The following is a 12,516-nucleotide window of genomic DNA, read 5'->3' on the forward strand; positions in this document are numbered from 1 at the left end:
CTTTGCAGCTATAATAGCTTCAACTCTTCTGGAAAGGCTGTCCACAAGGTTTAGGAGTGTGTCTATGGGAATGTTTGACCATTCTTCCAGAAGCGCATTTGTGAGGTCAGGCACTGATGTTGGACAGAAAGATCTGGCTTGCAGTCTTCGCTCTAATTCATCCCAAAAGTGTCCTATCGGGTTGAGGCAGTGCTGTATCTTGGCCTAGGCCAACAAGGCCCAGGCCTAGGGCGGTACTTTGCAGGGGGGCAGCAAAAAAGCTGCACCCCGCACGAAAAAAACCAAAAAAAAACAGGCTTCTCCCAACCCCCACACTAAAAGGGTCTCCGCCAGCTTGCACGACACTTTTAGTACAATGCCAGTCTTATGGGGCAAGATGGGCCTGAGGGCAGGGTCTAGGAAGCAAATCAGTCTGGCAGCCCCAGGTTTCCCTGTTTACTGGGCTGCTATCATGTAAGATTACTCCTTTCTTTTAGGATATTTGGGCTTGTGTTAGCTGCCACTGATTATTTCACTTATTTATATAATGACTCTGGACTTCCTATTTGTTATACAAATAAGTGAAATAATCCGATGATTACAATCAGTGGCAGCAAACACAAGTCCAAATATCCTAAAATAAAGGAGTAACCTTACTAATCCAGGACATTATGCTGTGCTAATGGGTCCTGATAAAGCTGCATTTATTGCCACTCATGAGGGGGCACTGACAAGCTGCACTAATGGAGCAGCACTGATATGCTGCACTGATGAGCACTGATATGTTGCACTGATGGGCACTAATAGGCTGCACTGATTGGCACTGATAAGCTGCACTGATAGGCTGCACTGGTGGCCACTGATGGGGCTGTACTAATATCCACTGATATGCTGCACTGATGGGCACTAATAAGGCGGCACTGATGGGCACTTGATATACTGTGGTTGTGGTCTGTAGGTGACAGGGCAGGTCATAAACAGGAAAGGGTGGGGCATTTACAGGAAGGGGTGGGTCATATTTAAATTAGGGGGTGACCAAGTTTAGTCAGGCCTAGGGCAGCACAAAACCTAAATACACCACTGGGTTGAGGTCAGGACTCTGTGCAGGCCAGTCAAGTTCCTCCACCCCAAACTCGCTCATCCATGTCTTCACGGATCTTGCTTTGTGCACTGGTGCGCAGTCATGTTGGAACAGGATGAGGCCATCCCCAAACTGTTCCCATGAAGTTGGAAGCATGAAATTGTCCAAAATATCTGCGTGTGTCTGTGTCACTGAAACTAAGGGTCCAAACCCAAACGCCGAACAACAACCCTACACCTTAATCCCCCCTCTACCAAATGATTTGGACTAGTGCAGAAAGCAAGGTCCATAAAGACATGGATGAGCGAGTTTGGGGTGGAGGAACTTGACTGGCCTGCACCTCAACCCGATAGAACACCTTTGTGATGAATTACAGTGGGGATCGAAAGTTTGGGCACCCCAGGTAAAAATTTGTATTAATGTGCATAAAGAAGCCAAGGAAAGATGGAAAAATCTCCAAAAGGCATCAAATTACAGATTAGATATTCTTATAATATGTCAACAAACGTTAGATTTTATTTCCATCATTTACACTTTCAAAATAACAGAAAACAAAAAAATGGTGTCTGCAAAAGTTTGGGCACCCTGCAGAGTTAATATCTTGTACTGCCCCCTTTGGCAAGTATCACAGCTTGTAAACGCTTTTTGTAGCCAGCCAAGGGTCTTTCAATTCTTGTTTGAGGTATCTTTGCCCATTCTTCCTTACAAAAGTCTTCCAGTTCTTTGAGATTTCTGGGCTGTCTGTCACACACGGCTCTATTAAGGTCTATCCATAGATTTTCAATTATGTTGAGGTCAGGAGATTGTGAAGGCCATGGCAAAACTTTCAGTTTATGCCTCTTGATGTAATCCCCCGTGGATTTCGAGGTGTGTTTAGGATCATTATCCATTTGTAGAAGCCACCCTCTCTTTAACTTCAGCTTTTTCACAGATGGCATCAAGTTACCATCCAAAATTTGCTGAAATGTTATTGAATCAATTTTTCCTTCTACTCATGAGATGTTCCCTGTGCCACTGGCTGCAGTACAACCCCAAAGCATGATTGATCTACCCCCATGCTTAACAGTTGGACAGAGGTTCTTTTCATTAAATTCTGTGCCCCTTCTTCTCCAAACGTACCTTTGCTCATTCCGGCCAAAAAGTTCAATTTTAACCTCATCGGTCCACAGAACTTTTTTCCAAAATGCATCAGGCTTGTCTATATGTTCAAACGCTGATTTTTGTGGTAGCTGGGAGGATGGCTGTTTTTTTCATGGGGGGGGGGGTGGCTTTTTTGTCGCCCCCCTGCAAAATGCCGCCCTAGGCCTGGACCTTTTATCCCCCCTGAAATGTACTCACAAACACATTAATGATAAAAGCATTTCACAGTCTATAGTAGACGCAAAGCAACCAGGTCACCGAGACTGTTTTTGTTAAAAAGACACTTTAAATTATAAACCCGCCAGAACACACAGATCATGGAATGACCTTGCGCTTTGCACTGACCCTGGAAAAGGCATTGGGTGCATTCAACTCAACCCCTGATCCTCCTGTATGGGGCCCGGGCACACAGAGGGGCCGGACAGGGAGGGGGATAGGGTTGGGGCAATGTCAGGAACGATGCACTGTGTGTCTCTCCCTCCAGCAGCTATAAACCCATTTCCCCCCCCAATCCCTCTTGCCGGCTTTCAGCTGCTGGAGGGAGAGACACACAGTGCATTGTTCCTGTCATTGGTCCCCCCACCCTGGAGATTCCCCTCCCTGTTCTGCCTGGCGGGATGTGTTAGCTGTCAGAACTGAGAGCAGGGGAAAGGGGCCGGTAAATGTGTCATTTACCATCCCCTTCATTTTCTGAATTGGATCGGTACCGATCGCTCCTTTGTCCATTGATAGCTGAGAATAGTAAACTGTGTTTACTATGCTTCAGTTTATGAATAAACAGGAGCCTCAGTCTCCTGTTCACTCATCTTTAATGCAAAGGCTGCAGAGAAAGGAAATTCAATTTTCTTAAATCTGTGTCCTAAATTCTTTTCTCTGTCTCAGGTGAGATGTCAGGGGTCTGTTTAGACCCCTGATATCTCGCCCAAGCCCTCCCCCCTCCCAACAGCGTTGAAAAAAATGTAAAAAAATAAAAAATAAATAACAAATTTTAAAATTGTTTTTAAAAATTGTAAAAAAAAAAAAAAAAATAACAATTTTAAAAGATAGTAAAAAATAATTTGTAAAAATTTTAAAAAATCTGTTAAAAAATGAAGGGCTCATTCACTTGGGATCTCTGACCCATATTGTGTGAACAAGCAATTTGTTGAAAAACTTATAGGCAGACCTGATTGGAAAGCCAGTGTGAAAGAGGCCTAAAGGGCCATACACACTATAAGATTTTCTGAAGACTTTTTCCTTCAGATTTACCTTTTCTATGTAGTGCAAGGGCCGGCCAGATTGCATACAAATTGAAAGTGTTTAGGTTTGACCTCATATTATATGGTTTTGGTAAGTCTAAAGGAAAAAGTGTTCAGAAAATCTTATAGTGTGTATGGCCCATTAGCCCGTAGGGTTTATTATTGAGTTGGCTCACCCTTTGCAGCTATAACAGCTTCAACTCTTCTGGGAAGGCTGTCCACAAGGTTTAGGAGTGTGTCTATGGGAATGTTTGACCAATCTTCCAGAAGCACATTTGTGAGGTCAGGCACTGATGTCTGACGAAAAGGCCTGGCTTGAAATCTCCACTCTAACTCATCCCAAAGGTGTTCTATCAGGTTGAGGTCAGGACTCTGTGCAGGCCAGTCAAGTTCCTCCACCCCAAACTCGCTCATCTATGTCTTTATGGATCTTGCTTTGTGCACTGGTCTAAATCATTTGGTGGAGGGGGGATTATGATGTGGGGTTGTTTTTCAGGGGTTGGGTTTGGCCCCTTAGTTCCAGTGAAGGGAACTCTTAAGGTGTCGGCATACCAAGACATTTTGGACAATTTCATGCTCCCAACTTTGTGAGAACAGTTTGGGGATGGCCCCTTCTTGTTCCAACATGACTGCACACCAGTGCACAAAGCAAGGCCAATAAAGACATGGATGAGCGAGTTTGGGATGGAGTCCTGACTTCAACCCGATAGAACATCTTTGGGATGAATTAGAGCGGAGACTGTGAGCCAGGCCTTCTCCTCCAACATCCGTCCTGACCTCACAAATGCGCTTCTGGAAGAATGGTCAAACATTCCCATAGATACACTCCTAAACCTTGTGGACAGCCTTCCCAGAAGAGTTGAGGCTGTAATAGCTGCAAAGGGTGGGCCAACTCAATATTGAGCCCTACGGACTAAGACTGGGATGCCATTAAAGTTCATGTGTGTGTGTAAAGGCAGGCGTCCCAATACTTTTTTGACAGGTACCCGCCCTCCACTTCTGCACGGATAGCCTAGGGCACAGGTGTCCAACACAAGGCCTGCGGGCCGAATGTCCTTTTTTTCCTACAAACAGAGCTTTCTTTTGGTGGTATTTGATCACCTGTGCGATTTTTATTTTTTGCGCTATAAACAAAAAAAGAGCGTCAATTCTGAAAAAATATATATATTTTTCACATTCTGAAATATAACATTTTAAAAAAAAAATAAAAATCAAAATTTTTTAACATTTTAGGCCAATTTGTTTTCTGCTACATATTTTTGGTAAAATAAAATCGCAATAAGCGTATTTTGATTGGTTTGTGCAAAAGTTATAGCGTTCTCTAACTACGGGAAAGATTTATGTAATTTTTATTGTTTTTTAAATTTTTTTACTAGTAATGGCGGCGATCTGCGATTTTTAGTGGGACTGCGACATTGCGGCAGACAGATCGGACCCCTAACTGACATTTTTGACACTTTTGGGGGGACCAGTGACATTACTACAGTAATCAGTGCTAAAAATATGGCACTGGCAGGGAAGGCGTTAGCATTGTGGGTGATCAAGGGGTTAAATGTGAGCCTAGGGGAGTGAGTCTACCTGTGTGTGGGGGGGGGGGGTGTGGCTTCTGAAATGATCATAAAGACCTGTGAATAGGATCACAGGCGCTCTGTGATCATTCCAGGGAGAAGAAAGGTCAGCTGCGTTTACAACAGCTGACCGTTCTCTCTCATCGGGGAATGAATGCGGGTGTCAGACGGCAATCGGAGCCGCCTGACCCGTGCTTCGGCTTCTCCGCTGCCGAGTGCCTACTCGCGACCGACGTAGATCTACGTCAATTTGTGCAGCAGAGCCACATTGCCGCAGTAAATAGACGGCGGCCGGTCCGGAGCCGGTTAAGCTTTGACAAAGAAGCCTGGAAGATGATTGGTTTCTATGCAGAGCTGCACCAGAATTCGCACTCCCCAGTTTTAGGAAATCAACCCGACACTTTTAAATCAAGCCCAAAATGTTTAGGACAAAAACATAACCATACCACAAGGATGAGTAGCGACGAGGTTCTGGATGCAAATATTCAGCCAATAGAAAAAGTCTTTATTTAAGCCTGATAGCTTTGGTTCGGCAACTCTGCACAAAATGAGCCCCCATCGAGATTTGGAGGTCTCCCATGTTGAGAAATTCAAGTGTAGTTGAGTCAAAACAGGCACCAAACAAATGTCCTAAGCATCCAATGATTCCGTTTTTTTTATTTTTTATTATTATTTTTACAAGTGGCAACAAGAAAACAAAGGCAGCCGAAGCGTTTCAGTGGTATCGCAAACCCTCCTTCATCAAAGCTTGGACAATGTATGGTAGTGGAGATAGAGCTACTGGGGGAACCAATCTATGAAAGGAGATGTTTACAGCAATAGACTATGAGTATCTGTGCCAGCATCAGAGGTAGAAAATAGAGGCTCTATTATTCTACTACTGATGCTGGCACAATTACTCATTGACTGCTCTAAACATTTGCTGCCATAGATTAGTTGGCCTGTGTTGACTCCGAAGACATTTGTTTAGCATTCTTTTTTGGCTCAACTAAAAGCTTTTGGCTCTTCAAAGTGTACCTGTGGTTACCTAAATGTTAGTAACCTGTAAGCGGGGTTATAGGCAAATGCATTATTTTTTCAATTTCTTCATGAGCAGCCTGAAAGTCCCACATGGATCACTCAATTGTACAATAAACAACTTCAGCTTTAATGGGTTATCCTCTTTCAATTTCCGCACCACATTGTTAAATAGTGAGGGTATCTTTGTAAGAAGATAGTTTTATATCCATGGCAGACCTTCTGAGTAGTAACTGCCCATTAAAGTAAGCCTACTTCAGCCTAAAATAGCTGCATAGAAAATGTAAATCTTCATCAGTGGCGTCACTGGGGGGGGGGGGGGAGAGGGGGCCATGGCCCCCGAACATTATACTGTGCCCCCCTAACTGGAACCCAGTGCCACTTCCTGCTCTGGGATGGTGGCCAGGTCAGTAAACCCAGATTGCGGGTTCCCGACCCGCCATCCTCCACGATCAGTGTGAGGAACGAAGCCGGCACTGGAGGAAGCAGAGCCGATGTTTACTGTATAACGCCGACTTCTGTCACAGGCGCAGTGATACCAAATGTACTCCACCTGTGAGAAGAGGGTCTGCTCTCTACTGTAGCCGCATAGGCATGGTGGGTCGGAAACCAGCCAGCAGTACCAACCAACAGTACCCACCAGCAGTACCCACCAGCAGTACCCGCCAGCAGTACCATCTAGCAGTAACAGCCAGCAGTTCCCACCAGCAGTTCCCAGCAGCAGTACCAGTCAGCAGTACGAGCCAGCAGTTCCCGCCAGCAGTACCAGCCAGCAGTACCCACCAGGAGCACCAGCCAGCAGTACCAGCCAGCAGTACCCACCAGCAGTACCAGCTAGCAGAACCAGCCTGCAGTTCCCACCAGCAGTAGCAGCCAGCAGTACCCACCAGCAGTAGCAGCCAGCAGTACCCACCACCAGTACCAGCAAGTAGTACCAGCCCTGGAGAACAGCCAGCAGCAGCCACCAGCCATTCCCACCTAGGGTACAGCAGCAGCCAGTAAGACCTGCAGGAATCCTGAGGAAGAAGTGAAGATTAAGGTTAGTTGAGGTGCAGGTAAATCAGAGTGCATCCATGTAAAAGCAGCCTTAGGCCCCTTTCACACAATCAGGTCCGCATGTCTGTTTTTCGGGTGGACCCAATCGGACACTACATTCACCTCTATAGAGTAGAAGATGTAAACTGACTTCTGCCTGTTTAGATCCGCCTATCTCCAGTCCGATACACTTAAAAAAACAGAAGGGGATCCATCCCCTTCTTTCTGGGGGGACTGGATCGGGTGGCCCATTCGAGTAGAGTTGGCTTTCTCCGTGTCTGCCCTGCATATGCTGCGTGGACACAGACCTGTCATCTGCTGCTCCGCTCATTGTGGCCCGCGACTGGTTACCAAGTAGCAAAAGTGGCCCTCGCTCCTCAGTGGTTAGACACCCCTGCTGTAGGGGCACCAGTCCCGGATGGAGAGGTGTGCTGTAGCAGCCTTCCCCCTTAGTTTCGCCACAGTGTGTGACAGAGGGAAGGAGTCCCAGGCTGGAGAGGTGCGCTGTACTGTAGCGCATCAGGAGAACTGCGGGGAGATCATAAACATCTCCAATGAAGTTGATGAAAGTGTTAAGACTGCCGCCACTGTCGCGGATGGCCTTAACACTTTCATCACTGTGGTTGGCAGGTCTCACTATTCTTCCTTACCTGTTCTGACAGCATGGCATCAATACTAGGCTTTATAACTGCGATAACTAGCACCAATACTAGGGGTTATTACTGCGTAAAGTGGCACCATTTCTAGGGATTATTATTACTGCGTAAACTGGCACCAATACTAAGGGCTATTACTGTGTAAACTGGCACCAATACTAGGCTTTATTACTGCATAAACTGGCACCGATTCTAGAGGTTATTACTGTGTAAACTGGCACCAATACTAGCCTTTATTACTGCGTAAACTGGCACCAATACTAGGGGTTATTACTGCTAAAACTGGCACCAATCAAGGGGTATTACTGTGTAAACTGGCACCAATACTACGCTTTATTACTTATATGTACTTATTTAGTTTCTTCAAACTAAATTTCAAATTATAAGTGCCCCCCACCCCAGTTATGACTGTGGTATTGTATGTGCCCCCCTATATAATGTTCCTAAAGTCGCCACTGGTCTTCATAGGGGTGCAGTGTGTTCTAAACCCCTACTTGTAGCATCTTTGGTGTGTATTTCAAACAGTGGTGGCTGGTGCGTTGGAGGCGCAGGAGCCGCCCCTCCATCCATGCGTCTGGCCCCCTAATCTACCTTTTTTTTTTTTTTTAGCCATGTGATTAGAGCCAGAGGCTCTAATAGGCTAAAAAAAAGGGTGGGCTCGGGGCGCAGAGCACTGTGCCCCGAGCCCACCTAGTTGTGTGACAATAGCGAATGAAAATTGTCACACGGATCCTCCTCCTGGCCAATCAGGAAGCGGGGCTTGAGACCCATTTCCCGATTGGCCGAAAAGGAGAAGCCATGCCATTAGGCATGGATGAGGGAGGAGACGTAGAAGACAGGAGGAAGAAGCAGAAGCCGCCTGCTGCTGCAGATATCAAGGCAAGTACATCCCATAGTAATGAATGTTAATGCATATCAAACACAGCCAAAGTGTACCTGAAAAACAAAGAGGCGTAAATTGGTCCCTAGAGATAAAAAACCATAAAATGTGTTCTGTTGTCACCAATAGAGATGAGCTCTGGCGTGTTCGGGATCCTAGTCCCAACCCACCTGCCCGATCCTGCCAGGAAGCCGACACTGCACACCGCTTATCACAGGCATTGAGACATTTCCCGGTCCGCAGCTGCACAGATCAGGAAACATCTCAATGCCTGTAATTAGCAGTGTGCAGTGTCGGCTTCCTGGCAGGATCGGGTAGGTGGGATCCCGAACACGCCCAAGCCCATCTCTAGTCAGCAACTGCATAGTTATTTAGATATATAAAAATTTGTAAACTATGATCACTGTGCCAAAGATTATTAACCACTTGCCGAGCAGCCACCGTTTATATACAGCGGCAGGCTCCCGCAAATCGCCGTACCTGTACACCGATTCGCGGAAGCGATCCTGGGGGTGCGCGTGCACCCCCATTCGCCAGCGGGAAAGCTGATTCACGGGGCTGGCGGCCGCAATTGCTGCCTGGCACCAGCGATCGATCCCTGTGGAGAGAGAACGATGGTCTGCTGTTGTAAACACGTTGTTCTCTCAGGAATCAGCACAGAGCTCCTGTGATCCTCCTATTTAGGAACACAGGTCTCTGTATTGATTCAATAAGCCCACCCCCCTCACAGTTGGAAAGCACCCCTTAGGCTCACATTTAACCCTTTGATCGCCCCTGGTGTTAACCCCTTCCCTGCCAGTGTCATTAGTACAGTAACAGTGCATATTTTTAGCGCTGATTACTGTAGTAATGTCACTGGTCCCCCCCAAAAGTGTCAAAAGTGTCAGTTAGGGGTCCGATCTGTCTGCCGGAATGTCGCAGTCCCGCTAAAAGTTGCTGATCGCCGCCATTACTTGTAGAAAAAAATAAATAAAAATGACATAAATCTTTTCCCTAGTTTGTAGACGCGTAACTTTTGTGCAAACCAATCAATATATGCTTATTGGGATTTTTTTTTTTTTTTTACCAAAAAAATTATTTTTACTTTTTTTTTTTGGGAATGTTATATAGCAGAAAGTGAAAATTATTATTTTTTTGTTTTTTTCAGAATTGTCGCTCTTTTTTTGTTTATAGCGCAAAAAATAAAAATCACAGAGGTGATCAAATACCACCAAAAGAAATCTTTATTTGTGGGGTTAAAAAAGAACATCAATTTTATTTAGGGACAGCGTCGCATGATCGCGTAATTATCTGTTAAATAACGCAGTGCCAAATCGCAAAAAAAATGGCCTGGTCAGAAAGGGGGCAAATCCTTCCGGTCTTAAAGTGGTTAAGGGGGAAAATCTTCCAGTCCAGAACTGGTTAATTCAAGCTTTTTTTTATAGTGATTTGAATCATGATTTAAATTGTGATTTAAATAAAATCCACTCCGGTACATTTCCTTTTATACATTATTAAAGATACCACTTGGGTAATGCACAAGTAACGCAGTGCCAAATCGCAAAAAAAAAAAAAAATGGGCTGGTCATTAAAGGGGCAAATCCTTCCGGTCCAGAAGTGGTTAAAGCATGAAATGTTAGGCATCGAACAATATTCTAATAATCTATAAATTTGGCTAACTTCACTGTTTTGCTTTTTTTTTTAAATTCATTAAAGTGTATTTTTTCCCCAAAAAATTGCGTTTGAAAGACTGCTACGCAAATACTGTGTGACCTAAAATATTGCAACGACCGCCATTTTATTCTCTAGGGTCTCTACTAACAAAAATATATATGGTGTTTGGGGGTTCTAAGTAATTTTCTATCAAAAAATACTGATTATAACTTGTAAACAAGTGTCAGAAAAAGTCAGAAGAGTGACAATGAGTGTGGGCAAGCGGTTTATGCACCTGTTGCCCATAGCAACCAAGTTTTTTTTGTTTTCCCTCCAAAATGATAAAATATACCCCCCTGATTGGCTGCCCTTGGACCCTGAATCCGCTTTTTTGCCACCCCCCAGTAATAAACCCCTCCATTATTTGTGTATACATTGTTTTATGCAGACTGTGTCATTGTGTCTCCCAGCTAAACCCCCTCACTCCAGCTTTGCTGCATCACTGTACAACCCAGTCTGTCTGGTGCTATCCTCTCCACCAATCACCGCACAGTCCATGCATAGTAACAAGAGCCTTCCAACCAATCGGCTGGCAGGCCTCGCTCGGCTTTTTTTTTATGAATGAAGCCGCTGAAGTGCGGGGGTGGAGGAGGCAGAGTTGCTAGGCGACGGGAGCCCATCGTCCAATAGGAACCGTGCGGATGAGCAGATCGGTTGACAGAGTGACGAGGGCATGGAAGGCTGCGTAACCATGTCAACTGTTGCCCAATCAGATTACTGGATAAGCCTGCAAGGCGGGTTTCCTTGACTGATGCTTGGCTCAGCCAATGAAATGAAAAAATTCAAAAGCCAATGGGAAGCATACAATCAGGGATTGAGGTGGGGCTGAGAAGAGTGACATTCACAGCAGCCAATGGGTGATGAAGTAGTAGGCGGAGTGACTAGTGAGTGACAGGAGCCTTGTTCTTGTCACACACGGTGTGCAGCCGCGGCTCTTCCGGGTCCAGTCACACGCAGTCCCGGGACATGGTGGCCTCAGAGGTGTTGGCCGGGCTCCCTGTGCCCTGCGACCGCTTTTTCTACTATGTGGGTGTGCTGGCGGCCTCCTGGTGGGGTTTGAGGGCGGCGTGGCGCCTGCTGAGTGCAGTCCGGGTCTGGGTTCTGGGGAGAGGAACGCAGGTGGGCCCCGGCCTCGGGAAATGGGCAGGTGAGTTTGTGTCAGGGGGAGAGGGAGGAAGGCTGAGGGGGGGGAAGGGGTCTTTCACCAGGGGGGGGGGGGAGAGACTGATATGTGAAAAGAGAGAGAGAGAGAGAGAGAGAGACTGATATGTGAAAAGAGAGAGAGAGAGAGAGAGAGAGACTGATATGTGAAAAGAGAGAGAGAGAGAGAGACTGATATGTGAGAGGAGAGAGAGAGAGACTGATATGTGAGAGGGGAGAGAGAGAGACTGATATGTGAGAGGGGAGAGACTGATATGTGAGAGAGGGAGAGAGAGAGACTGATATGTGAGAGGGGGAGAGAGAGAATAATATGTGAGAGGAGAGAGACTGATATGTGAGAGGAGAGAGACTGATATGTGAGAGGGGAGAGAGAGAGACTGATATGTGAGAGAGGGAGAGAGAGACTGATATGTGAGAGAGGGAGAGAGAGAGAGAGAGACTGATATGTGAGAGAGAAGAGAGACTGATAACTGATATGTGAGAGAGAAGAGAGACTGATAACTGATATGTGAGAGAGAAGAGAGACTGATAACTGATATGTGAGAGGGGAGAGAGAGACTGATATGTGAGAGGAGAGAGAGAGAGAGACTGGTATGTGAGAGAGACACTGATATGTGTGAGAGAGAGATAGAGAGAGACTGATATCGGAGAGAAGAGAGAGAGAGAGAGAGACTGGTGTGTGTGAGAGAGACTGATATATGAGAGAAAGAGAGAGACTGATATGAGAGGGAGGCTGATATGTCAGAGACACACTGATATGAGTGAGAGAGACTGATATGTGAGAGGAGAGGAGGGATAGAGAGACTGATATGTGAGAGAGAGAGAGAGAGACTGATATGTGAGAGAGAGAGACTGATATGTGAGAGAGGGAGAGAGAGAGACTGATATGTGAGAGTGGGAGAAAGAGAGAGAGAGACTGATGTGTGAGAGAGAGAGAGACTGATATGTGAGAGAGAGAGACTGATAACTGATATGTGAGAGAGAAGAGAGAGAGAGACTGATATGTGAGAGAGAAGAGAGAGAGACTGATAACTGATATGTTAGAGGGAAGAGACCGATATGTGAGATG

At 45.8% G+C, this 12,516-nt stretch overlaps 1 protein-coding gene across 1 annotated transcript in view; it reads left to right on the forward strand.

Annotated features, from left to right (window-relative positions):
* The first annotated feature begins 11,164 nt into the window (after positions 1-11,164).
* The window catches only part of HSD17B12 (hydroxysteroid 17-beta dehydrogenase 12), a 171,090-nt gene continuing 169,738 nt past the window's right edge, over positions 11,165-12,516 (forward strand). Inside the window, exon 1 of the mRNA XM_082269922.1 lies at positions 11,165-11,433. Coding sequence (XP_082126048.1) covers positions 11,253-11,433 — 181 coding nt within the window. The 5' untranslated portion in view covers positions 11,165-11,252. The remainder of the gene's footprint in view (positions 11,434-12,516) is intronic.

This window comes from Pelophylax lessonae (genome assembly GCF_965119305.1).
Source record: "Pelophylax lessonae genome assembly, chromosome: 10".
NCBI classification, from domain to species: domain Eukaryota; kingdom Metazoa; phylum Chordata; class Amphibia; order Anura; family Ranidae; genus Pelophylax; species Pelophylax lessonae.